Below are 16796 nucleotides of genomic sequence, written 5' to 3'. Positions count from 1 at the left end.
ACTGAGCCCAGGCCCTTCAGGGATGAGCAGAAACAAAAGAGAGAAGAGGACAGAGCAGCTGTGCTGGGGCACAGGGACTGCTCTGCCTGCACAGTTGCCCCTTCCTGGAGAATCTCATGCACACAGCACAGAGCCTGGAGCACCTGCACTCTTGCAGGTGCCTTTGGTGCAGCCTCACACAGAATAGTGCCAGGCTGCTCAGCCACCCAGCCCACCTGCAGACCTCAGGCTCCTGCTCTCCTCTTCTGATGCCCACATCGTCCTCCTGCCAGGTGATCAGGAGTGGAGGCACCCAGCAGCCCCACAGGACAGCATTGCTCTGCTGCTGACCATCATCACCACCACAGCAGGCAGTGTTTCAAGGTGCAGGGGCTACACATCAGCAGGGAAATGCAGCAAGCAGCACCCAGAAGAGCTCAGCCTCCTGCAGGTCTCTGCACAGCTCTGGGAATGGTTCTGGAACAGTCCCTCCTTGCTCTATCATTACCTAACCCACCCAAGGGCCAACTCAGCTTGGAAGCGCAAAGTGGGACATGTGCAAGCAAAACTGGTGCCTGAGTGCCTGCTCAGGTTGGAAATAGGGATGCAAAACACAACACACTCTAGGAAGACTGGCAAGTATGTGATCTGCACTGTTCTCCCACCAGATCTCTGTCTCCTCCGTTCCCAGGATCTGCAGGGCCAAGCTGCAGTCTGCCAGCCCCGTGTAACATGATGGAAAGTGCAGCAATGACAGCAGAGCTGCAAGGTTCCAGACTACAGCAAGGGAAGATTTGCTCAAATTCAACAGCCATAAGCACAGAAATAAAGGAAAGAAGCTGCTTACCATCAGAAGCCTACAGGAACGCAGCAATTTCCAATAAGATCCCCTTGCTTCTACTGCCAACCCTTAAATGAGGTCTGGGCAGGGGTGGATCCTGGCTCCAACCCTTCTGGTCACTCAGTGCATTGAACACACCTGAGCTGCACTGGGTTGGCCCTGCCTTCCCACCAGGTGCTCAATCAACTGCCTCAAGCCCTGACTTAGCATTTCTAGAAGCTACACCCTTCCTGGCTGGAGACAATGCAGGTGCAGAGCCTGGCAACAGGGAGCTGCACCTGGGAGATCCCACCCCAGCGAGCAGGACATGAGGAGGATGTAAGCTGGCATCATCCCTTCCAAAACATCCAGGGCTGAGAACTTTGGTGCCAGCTGGGCCTTGTGTCCATGAGACTGTGGCTTGCTCAGACTCAGAGGCAGCTTCAGCTGCCTTGCAGTGCTCACTGTGCTCCTGCAGTTGATGCTGCTCACACCTCCTGCAGCTCCACCAGATACTGTGCTGGCTCCATGTGAAACCAATAGCATGGACTTCCCAGTCATTCCTGCACGTGGCATAGAGCAGAGCTGGCTGAGCATCCCATGCCAGGGGCACGGTCAGCCAGGTTGGCCAGACACAGCCTTATTAGGTAGCACTGTTTGCTGCGAAGGTGACCTAAATGTTTCCATTATGGGATGCTGTTCTCATAATTACAGCTGGCTGGAAAATGGTAACTCCTTCCCATGAGGGATATCAGTTTTTGGAAGAAAAAAAAAAAAACTGAACACCCAGAGACCTCTGAAAAACAAAAACAGCAGAACCCAAAAACCATCTGCCCCAGCCAGAATGCTGGGCCAAGCATACAGTGCCTCCCTGGGAAGGGATCTCAGGAACGAGCAGGATGGGGAGGGTGCAGAGGTGAGGATGTGCTCCAGGTGAGGCTGTGACCCACAGCACCCAGCCAGGGGACCAGTTCTACCCACAGCTTCTCCCCATCTCCCCCCAGAGCTCCCAGTCCCTGCAGCACTTGTGTGAAACTGGGCTTAACCCCTTCCTCACTGGGGTGCTCCCATCCAGCAGCACCTCTGGGTGCCCACCCCAATCGTTTGAAACCTGTGCCCATCCTCACCCTCTCCTGGTGCAGCTGTAAATCCATTACATATGTACAAACCTACACGTTATCTGAGCACTGCTCCCAGCCCCAGAAGCCAGCAGCAGGGTGTCCCCACGTCCCCATTTGCTGTCCTTACAGCCCCTGCCCAGGGCACACAGCACTGGACGGTGACACCCCCAACCCCACGGCGCATCACAGACGACTTCGGTACCATCATGAAGCTTTTATTTCCACCGCCACAAAGTTCCTGGGTTTGTTTCTATTTGTTTGTTTGTTCCGTTCTTAAACGGGTCGGTTTGCTTGGTTTGCTCTTGGATTCATCTCAAGACAAGGCAGCGGGGCATGCAAGCTGAGACACCGGCACAGGAGCACAGACAGCTTCACCTCCATGAATGCAGCTCTGCTGCTCCTCAGCCCGGGGTTCCTGCAGCACTGCCTCCCCTGGGGGAACCCTGACCCCAAAAGGAACCGAGGGACCCAGGGAACGGCAGCTGCAGGGCAGCAACAGCACGTGAACAGAGAATGGAAAGGAAATACAGACACTGCTTATAACCAGGCAACACTGACAGACAAATGGTGGGAGAACACTGCGGTCACCGATGGGGAAACTGAGGCACAAGGAGGTGAAGGCTGACATTCCCAAGCGTGAGAAGCTTCAAGCCATACTTCCATTGGCACCAGGAGCTGTGGGTCTCAGCGATGCTGACGGAGGACACGCGGCCCCTCGGTGCGCCCAAGGCAGGAGCCCCATGGGAAGAAATACACAAGGAAAAAAGAAACCCAAAGCCTTCCAGGGGAAAGTGCCAGAGCAAACATCTGTATCTGTCTGGTGTTATTTCTAATGGGGCATCCATCGTGTCCCAGTGCAGCTCCAGTGGTGCCATCGGAGCAATGCCTGGCACCAGGAGGGCACCCATCCAGCAGATGGGAGGTGGTGGAGTTTGAGTCACTGCAAAGATCTACCCAGCAGAGACTTGTTTTGGCCACAAAGCATCAAGAAAGGAGGTTCTGGGGTGAAGGAGAGTGATGCCTTCTGGGACACCCAGCACTGAGACACTGGGGCAGAATCATCCCTCTGGGCTCCTGGTGGCAGCAGACATGATGGCTCTTAGGGGACGGGGAGAAGTGTCTCAATCAGGGCATGTGAAAGCATCAGGAAGTGTTGGCTTCCCAAAGGTGCAGGATCCCAAATGTCAGCAGGGCAGAGAAAGCATCCACAGCCCCACAGCTCCAGGCCATCGTGACATGTGAAGGTAAGATTCAGCTCCATAGGGTCACTGCTGCCATCTTGTGAGTGGTGGGAGCAGCCCTCAGAACATCCTCTGTCCAGCCGTCACCTCCTGGGGACATCTCTGTGGCTGAGAGCTGTCTGATGAACACCAACTGCTGCCATCATCAGTGGTGCCTGGGATGGACGAAGGGGGTGGGGATACTGCTGAGCCAGGAGCAAAATGCAGCAGGACAGGAGCACGTTGCACACTGCTCCCAGATCTCTCCTTCTTCAGCAGTGGATGGAAGCAGCAGGGATGGCATCTGATGCTGTGGGGTGTCCCATGCAGGTGGGTGCCCTCTTCCAGCCCTTCACCTTCCTGCAGGGAGGAGTGTGGGTGCACACCAGCTCCGTTCTTGGCTTCCAGCACAACCTCCCACGTCCTCAATGGGAAGCAATGGAGCGGCCCCAACCCACTGCCCTGCACGGCTGCCTCTGCTCTGCCAATGGAGGAAATGCACCTTCCCACCTTTCCCAAAAACACCAACAAAGGGAATTGGCTTGAAAGCAAAACCCAACGCTCAGCTCCATGAATACTTTTCATGCAGTAAGAAAATGAAAAGACAAAAAGGAGAGTGCTCCAGCACCAGCTGCCTCCTCGCCTTGCCTGATGGGGAGAGAGGCTGGGGAAAGGAATGGGAACAGAGCGGAGGGATGGGGCTGAGCAACCCTGGTTGGGCAGGAGAGGGGAAAGAGAGAGAGAAAAGTGCAGGAACGGGGCTACAGGGAGAGGGAAAGAAGTAAAAGAAGTACAGAATCCCTTCCAGTGCACGGCAAACAGCGGGTGGAGGGGATTTTTTGGCTTGGTTATTGCAGGCTCCTGGTGCCCCGCAGTCGTGTGTGGGGATGTAAACGTGACAGACGCCATCAGCGAGGTGTGGGACACACAGATGGGAGACAAAACGGCAGCAATGGTTACAACAAATAAATAAAGGTATCCGTCGTCGGCAGATGTGTAAAAAAAAGCCTCGCTTCTTTCCACCGAATGGACCAAAAAAAAAAAAAAAAAAAAAAAAAGCACAATACTGACTCACCAAAATAATAATAATAATAATAATAATAATAATAATAATAATAATAATAATAATAATAATAATATATATATATATATATATATCCCTATAGCCCCTGTGGGCTCCATCCCCAACTGCATCCCGGAGAGGCGCATCCGCAGTCCGACCCCCAGACTGTAGGAATGAGGAGCAGAGGGGCTCAGGGCCAGGGGGGGCTCTGCCTTCGGTGCCATTCCCTCAGCCCCCAAGTTTTGGGTGTTTGCTGCCGCTCAAACCGTGGTCTTTTTTGGGTGGTTTTTGTTTTTTGTTGGAAAAAAGCAGAAGTTGGCAAATGGCACCGGCGTTGGTTCGGAGCGCAGAGAGGGGCGTGAGCTGGCGCTGCGCTGCATCCTTGGCTCGTGGGACATGGAGGAGGGCCAGAGAGGGGCAGGCAAGCATCGCTGCGTGGTCGGATGGCACGGAGAGCATCTTCCCCATAAGCTGTGGGAGAGGAAAGGAGAAAGGAAATCCATGTGAGGACTCGCATAAGGGTGGGCCACAGCCCCCCCGTGCTGCCGGCTGCAGGGTGCATGACAACGAGCTAGAACATAAAGGGAACATTTAACATCGTGTCACCCTGGAGCATCCCCATGCCCCGTATCGCCAGCTGCCTCCATGCCTGCTCTGCAGTTCCTGCAGCACGGTGCCGCAGGCCCTGCTGCCACCTGGCAGCTTTTATTGTTTTATGGCACTGCAGAGCCTGGGGATGTGCTGTGGGATGGGGACGCACCGGGAAAAACCCATGGGGATGGGGGGACTCATCCCCTCCCCGCTCCCCTGGGGGACTGCCCATGCTCTGATGCTCAGCACAGAGGGAAAACCAAGGTGGGGATAGCACTGGGTGAGTGGGATGGGCACACCAGACCCCCCCCTACAGGACTCACCGCCGCTCGGCCCTGGGACTATACGAGCCCATCGTAGAGGGAGAGGGCTTGCACGATGGAGGGGTCGGCCTTGGAGCCCTCCTGAAACTCCTGCAGCGTCAGCTTCCCATCTGCATTCTGCAAAACATGGCAGTGGTGTTGAGACACAGACCCAATGCCCTACGCAGCCCCACGCAGCCCCCCACGCACACAACAGCAGGGCACTGAGTGCCTGGGGCATCCCTGGGGCTGTAGTGTGGAACTGAGATCCCCGATGGGTGGTGGAGGGGAAGGAGCAGAGATGCAGTGAGGAGCCAGAACTGCCCCCCAACCCCTAGGAAAACAACTCCCATATGACCACACCGCCCTCACCTTGTCCATCATGGCAAAAATCCGATCCACCCTCTTCTCTGGTGTGTTTTCCTCCTCGGGAAGCTCCACAGTGTTTCCCTACGGCAGCAGGATGGCACACAGTCACGGGTGGACATGGGGACGATGTCCCCAAGTGGGGGATTTGCACTCCGTCCCACCCCCAGAGCTTACCACCATCTGATAGATGGCATCCACAATGTCCAGCATCTCGTTCCTCGTGATGTAGCCGTCGTTGTCCAAATCGTACAGCTTAAACGCCCCTGCCAAGAGCCACGTGGAGACGTTGGGGCTCCGACCCCATGGCCACAACCAGATGGTCACCGTGCCCCACACACCCCACAGCCACCCCAAAGCAGAGTGCAACACTTACACCTCAGCTTCTCATCCAGCGTCCCTCGGGAGGTGACAGACAGCGCCTGGATGAACTCTGAGAACTCAATCCTCCCATCCTGGGGGGAACAGAGGAGTGAGAGAAACCGGGAGTGAATGGGACACACGGGGCATCAGTGCACCCACCGTGCCCCACCACAGCCCTATGGCCATGCACCCAGCCTGCAGCGTGCTGACTTGCCTTGTTCTCATCAAAGACGTTGAACACGAAGGTGGCGAATTTGGTTGGGTCACCAAAGGGGAAGAACTGCTTGTAGATCTTCTGGAAGCCGGCAGCATCGAGCTGCCCACTGGGGCAGTCCTTGATAAAGCCCTTGTACCTGGGGAAGGAACATTAGGGTTAGGGTTCCATCAATATTAGGACCTGGTGGGCACTAAGTGGCACCAGTGACACCAAGTGGTGGCCAACCCCAGCACCATGCCATGGCCACGTCCATGTTGAGCATTGGCCAGGGGAATGGGGACAGGGGTGGGATGGGGATGGGCATGAGGATGGGAAAAGGGATGGGAATGGTGATGGGGATGAGGATGACAATGAGGTTAAGGATGGGGATGAGGATGGGAACAGAGATGGGAGTGGGATGGAAATGGGAATGAGGATGGGGATGGGATAGAGATGGGCAGAAGGATGGGAAAGGGGATGGGGATGGTATTGGGGATGAGGATGAGGATGGGGATGGGTATGATGATGGCATAAGGGGATGGGGATGATATTGAGGGTGAGGATAAGGTTGAGAATGCAGATGAGGATGAGATGGGGACGGAGACAGGGATGAGGATGAGGATTTTGATGGGGACAGGAATGAGAGCCCAGCACAGCAACTCCCAGCCAGCACAGCCTGATGTTCCATGCTCATGTGCTTCAGCAAAGTAATCACAGTGCCCTGGGATGTCAGCTTTGCAGCCAGGTAAGCTGAGGCAGCACAGGGGCTTTTGTGCATGAGCACATCTGAAAACTCCTCGTAGGGATGTAGCAGGGCTTCTACACCTCCTGGGACAGCACGGCCAAAGACAGAAGCACAAAGCATTGCCACAAGGAGGTGCAACACCTCCAACGCTGACAGAGTGCAGGGAAGGGGTCAGGCAGCTCGGCGAGTCTGAGGACAGCGCGTGGACCTTGCTGGGACCCCGCTGTGTGCAGCAGCATTACACAACCCCTCACCCAGATCTGTCAGCGGGCCGAGGGCTGGGGGAGGAGGGGAAGGGGGTGGCGAGGTGGGAAAGTGAAGTGCCGGTGACATCTTCGTGCTGCTGCAGCTATGACTCATCAGGAGGGGGGAGAAGGATGAGAGAAAGCGATAAAGAAAGAAAACCTTGACTGGATTGATAGGGAGATGAAAGGGAAATGGTGGCTTTTTTAGGGTGGCACGTTTGGCAGCTGGAGGGGATGGGGTGAGAGCACGCTGCCGCGAGGCGTCCCTGCCTCCGTGCCCCTGGTGTCTCTGCCCATGAGACTCTGTCCCCACTCAGAGCTGCACTGGGGTACACACCAGAGAGCCCCAGCATCCCCATGGGGAGCTAAGCAGGAGGAAAGGCAGAGAGCCACCACTGCACAGAGCCACAGCAGTGTGAGGAGACAAAATCCTTATGTGCTGCTGTCCTCCCCTATGAACTGCATGCGCCCCAAGGTCTGCCTGCCCCTGCACTGGGTCCCCCAGCACCCCCAGCATCTCACCGCCACGCTGCTACTCACCACTGCTGCACCTCCTTCTCTGTAACTGCAAGGAAAGAAAAGAAACAAGAAAAAAAAAAAAAGAAAAAAAGAGGTCAAAATAAATAAAAATAGGAATTGAGTGCTTTCGCAATGCTGAGCGATGCTCTGCTCACCCCAGAAGTGAGCTCCAGGCCTGCAAGCACCTTCCTGGGCTTCTCCCCCTGCCTGCTGGGATGCCGTGGGCGAAGGGGCCGTTGTCCTGCCACTGCCCAAACCGTGCTGAGCACGTGGGATGGAGTGAGATGTGGGCCTGGCTGCGGCACAGCGTGGGCACGGAGCATCCCATCATAACCCCCGTGGGAGCACGTGAGCAGGGAACCTGCTGCCAGCACCCCGACTGTCATTCCCTCGCCTCGTGCATCCAAATAGTAATAATAGAAAAGCAAGAGGGCTGAAACGCGCCGGGATAACGAGGCGGAGCGGGGATGTGTCAATGTGCAAACAGCTGATAAAAATAGAGAGCCCAGCACACCAAGAGATGCCAATTACCTCGGAAGGCAAATAAAAGAAAGCGGGTTTCCATCAGAGAGATTTGCAGCGCGCCTGGCAAAAGGCACAGAGCGGCTGGGGGGCTGCAGGGGGTCTGGAGAAGGGAGGGGGGGGGGCTGCAGTGTCACAGCAGTGGGTCGGATGGGGGCTGTGTGGGCAGCACAAGAAGGGTGTGGGGATGCTCAGCAGCAGGTTGGGGACATGGGGGGCTGTGGCTGTGCCACGAGATGGATTATGGGGACATTTTGGGGGTCACGGAGGGGATCACAGGTACCGGCCTGCCAGGTGCTGTTGCAGGCAGCAGGGGGAGGAGGAGGAGGACCCGGTGCAGCTCTCGGCTGTGCTTCCCCCTCTGCGCTATTTCAGTGCTGGGAGCTGCCTTTCAACTCCAGCAGGAAACAATTAAATCTGTGCTTTTTTTAGTACAGGAGAAACGCTGCTAACGACACGCACGGAGTCGGCTCCCTGGCACACACAGGGCACAACCAGCCCAGGGCACTGCCTGCAGGCACCAACGGGGAGCCTTCAGCATCCTGCAGGGTGGGACCCCCTCGCTCTGAGCTTTACACCTGCAGCGACAGAGCCGGGCACCCCGCTGGGTGTAATGCTCTGCATGGCCCTGATGGAGAACGCAACCAGCATCCTTGCTGTGGGATCTACGGCTGTGCAGTGTGGGGACACGCCGTGCTCCCAGTCTGGGCACTCCATCCTCAGCACGTCGGGGTGCTGAGCAGCTCCCTGCATGCAGCCCAGCACACGCAGTGTCTGCATGCCGACTGCTGCATTCATTCCCTCCCGCCGGCATCGATCTCGGCGCGATGCTGAGCTGATGCAAATCAATTTGCAGCCATCCAGCACGGGCAGGCTTGACCCCGAGCGCTCAAGGACGAGGGATTACCCGCAGCGCATCCCAGTGGAGCAGCAACCCGCTGTGCAGCACCCAGAGCACAGCCCCAGGGTGGTGCTCCCCATGGAGCACCGAAAAACAGCACATGAAGCAGAGTCTTAATGGATGCAGTGTGCCCCGGGATGCTGTGGGATGAAAGGCACCAAGTAAAGGCTCACTGCTGGTATTTGTGATGAGCCGTAATGCTGGGAGAGGCACTGCCCCAGTGCTGCAGCCACGCTCCTGGAGGCACAGTGCTGTATGGCAGCTTCAGTGCTGCTGCCCCTTCGTGGTGCTCACAACTCCATCCCATCTCCACATCCATCATCCCATCCCACCTCCATACCCAATGGCTCCGACCCATCTCAGCTCCCATTGATGGCTCCATCCCATCTCAGCACCCACTGCAGCCCCCAGCCCTGCCTCCCACCCTGCAGAACCCTCCTCCCCTCTGCCCGCTCCTCCCCATGGCACACAGGGGCTGACAGCACTGTCACCACCCACCCTCTGTGTGCCCCCTCTCTTCCCACCACCCAGCTGCTGCTGCAGCAAGAACAGCTCTGGTTAATCATTGCTCCAGCCATTAATTGGTGATGGCAGGGCTGCGAGGGGACACTCCATATCCATGCAGTGGGACCATGGGAGGAATGGGGATGGAGCACTGCAGGGATGCAAGAGAAGTGCAGCGATCCAAACCCCAACACCTTACAGACCCCTTCTCTCCCCTACTGTGGAGAGTCACTGCTGCCAGAGCAGGAAAGCAGAGTTAATTATTTCCAGCCACAGGCAGCACTCAGCTTCCAGATGACCAACAAGCTGCCTTCACCTCCGCTGGATGCTCAGCGCAGCACCCAGCTTTGCACGCTGAGCATGCATGCAGCACACGTGCACGTGTGAGCAAAGTGGCAGCTGCACACACATGATGGGGCTCTCACACCGGCAGTAACTGTGCTGGATGGGCACCTGTGCAAAAGCCAACTGGGGGACGGGCTGCACGTGGGGCATGGGGCACTTGTGCACAAAGCTGCTGAGGCCGCACCGACTCCATGGGTGCTCCTGCGTGATGCTATCGGTGCTCGTGCATTTATTGGGCGCTCATGCACGGCCTTATTGATCCTCAAGGAGTAAATGAGTGTAATTAGCAGATCACACTCTTGCAAACACACCAATCGGGCGCTCAGGTGAGCGGCTCAGGTGCTCATGTGGAAACGAATGGGAACCAGAGGCAGCAGTAACCATAAATGAGCCCAGTGGGCAGAACACAACCGGGCGCTCGGACGTGCATTAATTGCGCACTGCCGTGTGTGCTAATTGGGCTCTCATGCGTGAACCCATCGGGTGCTGATGCGGATCTCCGCGGGGCGCTCATGCATGAACGCATTGGGCTCTGATGCGCACAGCAATCCGGAGCTGCAGCACACCCTGCAATTTGTGCCCAACGCTCCACCCCTCGCCGTGGTGAAACACGTCGTTAGGAATTGTTTGAGGATAAATCTGTTATGAGCTCCACTCCCAACATCATTGCCGTGTTCGTGCACATCGGTGACGGAGCAGGCAGTGGCACCAGTGGGGATCTCTCCCCGTGCCCAGATCTGCATTTCCTGCCGGGCATGGAACCAGGGGGGTCACAGCAGAGCCCCCCCCCCAGCCCAAGCACAGCCCCAAGCCCTACAGATGGGGCTATGGGATCATCACCAGGCCTGTAGGCTCGTGCCTGGGGACTTTGCAGAGCTCCATTTGGTGACGGCAGTCCTTCCATCTGCCCCACGTCAGCGCTTTGAAATGTGGGTTGCTCGGCCCTGATGGCTCGTGTTCATTACAATTCTGGATTAAATATGTAACCAATGGCCTGGTTACACATTGCAGAGCTCGCTGTCTTGCTGCCCCCTGGGCTCAGGCTCGGCCCAAGGATCAGGCTGCTCTGGAAACTTTCTCCACTGTGGTGCAGGGAAAGTGGCTGCGGGTCCCCATGGAGCAGCTACCCCCATGAACACATCCATGGCTGTCCCAGAAGGAGGGGCTTCTGCCAATCCAAATCCTGTGTACCCCTATTTCCACCCCACTCACCCCAGCAGCACCAGTCCCAGTGGGTGCCCATCCCACAGCACCCCAGAGCCAAAGGGTTGACACATATCAGAAGGTGCACCACCACATCCCACAGCCAAAGGCCACCCAGAGACATCCCCATCCCAAGCCCTGGCAGCTCTGGGGCCAGGCTGCTCCTCTCCCCTTGGATGCACACTGCAGGCACTGGGATGCTAGGGGACATTGGGGGCACAGTGCTGTCATCAGCACCATTTGCTACTGCCGAGGTGGGAAGTGCAGAGGGAACTGTGTGTGCCTGGCACTGCTCACAGCAGCTGCCATTGGGCTCTGCTGGCTGCAGGCTGAGCAGGGCCATGGCGAGGATGGGAAAACCAACACGCAGTTCAAATCCTTTTTAGACCCTATGAAATATTTAAGGGGCTGATGTAAAGCTTTGGAAATTGGGTTCGGGGCAAAAGCAGCAGAGGAAGGGCTGAGGATGGTCGTCGTGTATGGGGATGAATGAATGGTGCTCCTGTCAGCTCCATCCCCAGCGCAGGGAGCCCACAGCACCACGCACTGAGGAGCCACGGGGGGCTGCCTGGGGGGCTGTGTGGGATACGGGCTGCACCTCTGGCTCTGAGGAAGGCAGGGAGGCACAACATGAGCACACGAGCATCGCCCTGAGAACAGAAGGAGCGCAAAGCATCCCTCCCCGGAGCAGCCGCTTCCTTTGATGCTGTCGCAGCCTCTTGTTTCACAGCCTTAATTATAACAGCAGCAGCAAAGGTCAGCGCAGTGGTTAAGTAAATCCATTAACGTGTCGGGGGATCTGTGAAATGTGATGCTCCCAACGCCACTGCAGAGGGGATGAGGTGCCACCAGCCACGGTCCCCCCATGGACACGGGGCTGAGGATGGGGCTGACACCCCAACACTTGGCAGGGCAGAGCCAGGACACGGGCAGTGAGGAGCTATGCCTGAAAATTGGAGGATTTTTCACTCTTTTCCCACAGAATTCAGCCAGCCGCTGCACACCTCGTAACTCCAAATCGATCTGTTTGTAGGTTGCTCTGAATCTAATGCCCATTAATTCAAGGCATTACTGGCACGCAGCAGAGCCAATTCTGTGGCTCGTTGTAGAAGAGCAGAAAGTGACGATGCAGGAGTGAGTTGAAAGTCCACTGAAGAGAGAGCAGTGAGTGGACACGACTGGGGTGAGGGTCCCTGGGACACAAGTGCTGCTGCAACCCCATGGCAGCATCCACAATTGCACACAAGTGCTTTGCACCAGAGAAACATTAAGGTTGGGGAAGACCTCTAAGATCACTCAGTCCAACCCCAACCCATCCCACCATCCCTCAGTGCCACATCTCCATGGGTATGGAACACCTCCAGGATGGTGACCCCATCACTCCCTGGCAGCTGTGCCAGTGCAGCACTGCTCTCTCTCAGAGAAGAAATGTTTCCCAACATCCAGCCTGAACCTTCACTGCCACAACTTAAGGCTATCATCTCTCATCCACTTGCATTCAAGACTTGGACATGACTTACCCTGCATCCCAAGACCTTCACAGCAGAACCTTTTGACCTCGGCCCCACAATTTCAATTCCCTGCATTTCCAAATCCCGCTCCTAACCCCCCTGCTGTGAGCAGACCAACCACACCCCCACATCCCTGGATGCCCCATCCCTGGAGGCATTCAAGGCCAGGCTGGATGTGGCTCTGGGCAGCCTGGTCTGATGGTTGGTGACCCTGCACATAGCAGGGGGGTTGAAACCAGATGATCATTGTGGTTCTTTTCAACCCAGGCCATTCTATGATTCCATGATTCTATGATCCCTGCCAGGACAGTGGCTCCTGGAGCCCCACCAACACCTCCTGGGACACAGTGCAGCACTGAGAGCCACCGCCATGACGACAAAGCACTTCAATATCTTTTGGATGAAAGGCTCTGTGAATGCACAAAGAATTACATAATTTATTATTCATTATTATTCGACGCTGGCTCCTCCCATGGATGGGACTTGGGCTGCCAGGAGGGCTGAGCCCTCTCTGGTTCCCCCCATAGCACTGGGATATGGGCACCTGGAGATGGCTCAGCACAGCTCAGGTAAACAGAAAATGATGCAACAGAAGGAAATCCCACTAGGGGAGAAATCCTGACCGTACTGCAGCCACAGCTCTCAACATCATGGGCACATCCCTGGGACAAAAGCATTTCCCCACCATCAGCTCCCTGCCAACACCTGTCCAGGCGAAGAAGCACTCGGCAAAAGTGATTCTGTTCAGACACGAGCAGCGGAATGAGCTCAACAAACTGAGCCTGGCATTAGGGATGGCTGCAGCCTATGGGCACCATGCACTGCTGGGGGGTGTTGGGATGCTGTGTGAAGCACAGCCATGTGCTGTCCTGCTCGGGGACACGTGCAGTGCACCTCAGAGGAGGCTTCACAGGCTACTTCTGGGCAGCCTGGTCTGGTGGTTGGCAAACCTATGCACAGCAGGGGGGTTGAAACCAGATAATCATTGTGGTTCTTTTCAACCCAGGCCATTCTATGAGGACAGGTGGCTTCTGGGGAGGTGTGTGGGAAGGGGGAGGACATCCAGGAGGTGCAGAAAGTTGGGAATGGAGCCACAAGGCCACAACCCTGTGCCGACCTCATCCAGCATTCACCACAACGGGTTCCAGCAGGACCTGCAGCCCTTGTGCTGCCCTACGGGGCAGCACCTTCCCAGCACGGAACCGAGCACGGAGCGCTGCAAAATGCCCGGTGCAGCACCGCTGCTCTCAGAGCCGAGCTGTGCCCCCACCCTGCCCCCCTCCCTCGGCACACTGACAGGAGCAGCCCCGCGCGGGGGTGTGCAATGCACCAGCGATGCCTCCTCTCCGTATGGGAGAACTCGCTGCATCCTCATCTATTGCCTTTTTGGGTAAGCGCTGCCGTGGGACTGCAGCAATGACAGCGGGAACGCTCGCAGGTCTGGCGGGGCACGGAGCCGGTTTTCCGCTTAAAGCTAAAGGGGGGTGAGCGGGGAGGGGAATTCGGAGCACCGGAGCCTTTGTTTCGTCGGTACGTCCTTCAGAACGGAACAAAATAAAGGCGGTTTTGCTCAAAGCGGATGGCTCGGGCATCGGCCGCGAGTGAGGTTATAAAGGGGATCCGAGGGGACAGGCGCGGGCTCGGGAGCAGGACGTTAAAGCTGACACCCGTAGCGCGGGGCTCGGAGCGAAACGACAAAGGAACCGCCGAGAAACGCACCGAAGTTCGGGAGCCGCGGGGGCAGCGCCGCCCGGGGGGGGTCGGAGCGTGCGGGGCTGCGGAGCGGGGCCGGGAGGTTCGGGGCAACGCGGCAGCCGGCGGGGAGCAGGATGCGGTCCCGGTGGCGGATGCTGAGCAATAGGCCGCGGAGCGCAGCGTTTGCGGGAGAGCCCCGCGCTGCCCTGCCCGCCCGCCTGTCCCTCTCCATGTTTTCTCCCTCCTCCTTCCCGGCTCAGCGAGGAATTCTCGCAACAAAGCCGGGGCTGAGCCTGCGCGCTGCGGGAGGGGCCGGCCCCGCCGCGGTACCCGCAACCCCGCGAGCATCCGCGGGTCGCAACCGCCGCTCCCCCCCTACCCACCCCTCCAACCCCACATCCAGAGCCGCGCTGCCCTCCCCCCCTTCCCCTTCACACCGCGGTCAGGCCCCGCTATGCACTCACAGTACGTTTTCCTGGTCAGCTCCTCCACAACTTCAGGCTTCAACTTGCTGTTGGATTTCCCCATGGCGATGCGGAACGGGCTCAGCGCGGGGGCATGGAGGGCTGCGGGGCCGGGAGCGGGGCACGGAGGGCCCTACATCCCGGGGAGGAGCGGAGCGCTGCGCTCTTTGTTGCCGGGCTTCGGGGCTGCGGAGCTGCGGGGCCGCTCTGCGCCTCCGCGCGGCCGCTCCCGCCCCTCTCCGCGCTCCCTCCGCGCTCCCTCCCCGCCCTCCGCGGGTTGGGGTGCGGGGGGGGGGGCCCGTAACGCTCGGCCCGACGCCGCCGGAGCTCAATGGGAGGGAGGGGGGAGGGAGCGGGCTCTTGTAGGGCGGCGGTGGGAGGGGGGATGCTCGCCCAGGGCCGGAGGATGCGGAGGGAGAGAGGCGGCGGTGTGAGCGCGGAGGGGGGTGCGGGGTGGGAGTGACCTCGGGGGGACGCACCCGGATGCAGAAGGGCCCCCCCGGTGCCGGCTGCCCGCTCTCACGCCGGGATCCCCGCTACGATCCTGCCTTCATTCATCGCGCAACGCGGGATGCAGCCCGAGCCCCATCCCTCCCGTGCGCCCAGCCGGCGGCGGGGCCGCGGCACAAAAAGCCGAGCCGTTTTCCCCACCTCAAAACCAGGCAGGGTTGGATGCCCCCGCCGCAGCTCCCCGTGCGCGCACGCACTGCCGTGAGCCGCGCTGATGCACGCGATAAACGCGGCTCCCTTCCCGCCCGTGTTGCAACGCAGGCCCCGCAGGAGCTGCCCGGGCACGCTGGGCTCCTGTAGCAACAGCCAGGAGGAACGAACCACAGATCTGTGCTTGGATACGGCAAAACCTGTCTGCAGGGCTGCAGGCAGCGCGGCGCCCGGGTGGCTTTTTGGGACAAAGACCCTCCTGCCACCCACCCGCAGGCCACAGCGTCGTTTGCTCGGTGGCCAAAGCTGCAGCAAAAGGCCCCGTGCATCCCCTTCCTTCCAGCAAAACGCCCATCTTTGCAATGCTCTCCTTTCGGCTGCGTGCGCCGAGCTGTGACCGTGTTGCAGCAGGGCTGTGCTGAGTGCGTGCAGAGCGTGGCACGGCCCGGAGCAACAGAACAACCCACGGTCCCAACCCGCCCCGCACAGATCGGGCATTTCAGCACGAGCTCTGCAGCCGCAAAAGTGATGTGAAAGGGATTGAATTCTATTTAAAACTCTCCCCTGCCTCCACCACGGAGAGAACTGAATAGAGAGCTCAGATCTCACCGAGGAGAGGAGAAAAGTAATCGGAAACTGTGCAAGCCATCCACTTTCTCTAATTATTAGCTTGAACCTTGCCATTGCTTAAATAACAGCACCGGTGGCAGTTGCTGGGAGGCAGCAGAACGCAGCCCCAAAACCAACACAGCAGGAGCTGCGGGTGGGCAGAGCTGTGCAGGGCTGAGACAGAGCACTCTGTTCTCTTTGGGCTTTGCTGAGAGCTTCCTTGTGCCCCAGGAACAGGGCAGCAGCAGGGAGAGCTGAAAGCAAGGGGGAGGAACGCACACACACGAGATTAATGATATCAACCGCAAAAAGAGTGGCTATTTTAAGGTTAATGCTTAACGATCCTGAGTCAGGCAGAAGAAAAGCCAAAGGAAAGCAGAGGCAGCAGCGTGGCCGTGGTTGAACTGGCACAGCCAACCCCCAAACAGCTGCTGCTTTGAGAGGGAGGGTGAAAAAAATTCCAGCAGAATGAGTTCAATTTCCTGGTGTAACAGCCACAGCAGGCACCAAACAGTGCTCATCCTATCCTGGGCTGCCGGGTGCAAAACGCCCTCAGTGCAGCAGTGCCTCGGCCAGGTCTGAGCCCAGAGATATGGGGCTGGGGGCAGCACCGATGGGACCCCACAGCCCTCAGGAATCAGCCTTCATAACCCCGAGCACGGCAGCAGGAAGGCCAGCAGCTCCCCACGCCAGCTACCGCTGTTATAAATTCATTTTAGACAAAACACAGCAGAAATAAAACAAATCAGGTCATGGGGTAAACGGGCGCAGCAGCGGAGCCTGCAGGCTCTGCTCCCAAAGAAGTGAAACGCAGGCGTGGAAAGCACGGCCGAGCTCTGGAAATAGGCACAG

General features: G+C 57.9%; 1 protein-coding gene across 1 annotated transcript; it reads right to left on the bottom strand.

Annotated features, from left to right (window-relative positions):
• Positions 1–4287: 4287 nt before the first annotated feature.
• On the bottom strand, positions 4288–14992 carry NCS1 (neuronal calcium sensor 1). The gene is made up of 8 exons (XM_031601721.2): positions 14676–14992; positions 7552–7576; positions 6040–6178; positions 5839–5917; positions 5640–5728; positions 5469–5546; positions 5118–5234; positions 4288–4674 (listed from the first exon to the last, which is right to left on the bottom strand). The coding sequence occupies exons 1-7, from the start codon at positions 14737–14739 to the stop codon at positions 5136–5138; spliced, it is 573 nt and encodes a 190-aa protein (XP_031457581.1). The 5' UTR covers positions 14740–14992; the 3' UTR covers positions 4288–4674; positions 5118–5135.
• Positions 14993–16796: the final 1804 nt, after the last annotated feature.

The sequence above is a fragment of the Phasianus colchicus genome, chromosome 19 (assembly GCF_987193195.1).
Source record: "Phasianus colchicus chromosome 19, bPhaCol1.hap1.1, whole genome shotgun sequence".
Lineage (NCBI taxonomy): Eukaryota > Metazoa > Chordata > Aves > Galliformes > Phasianidae > Phasianus > Phasianus colchicus.
Note: the sequence above shows the minus strand (reverse complement) of the source record. Positions and strands in the feature narration are given on the sequence as shown.

Coding starts and splice junctions, on each gene's coding strand:
- NCS1 (XM_031601721.2), bottom strand. CDS start 14,739: ATGGGGAAATCCAACAGCAAGTTGAAGCCTGAAGTTGTGGAGGAGCTG. Junction 5,729..5,838: donor GCTGGATGAGAAGCTGAGGT/GTAAGTGTTGCA, acceptor GGCTCTTGGCAG/GGGCGTTTAAGCTGTACGAT. Junction 5,235..5,468: donor TTTTTGCCATGATGGACAAG/GTGAGGGCGGTG, acceptor CATGTTTTGCAG/AATGCAGATGGGAAGCTGAC.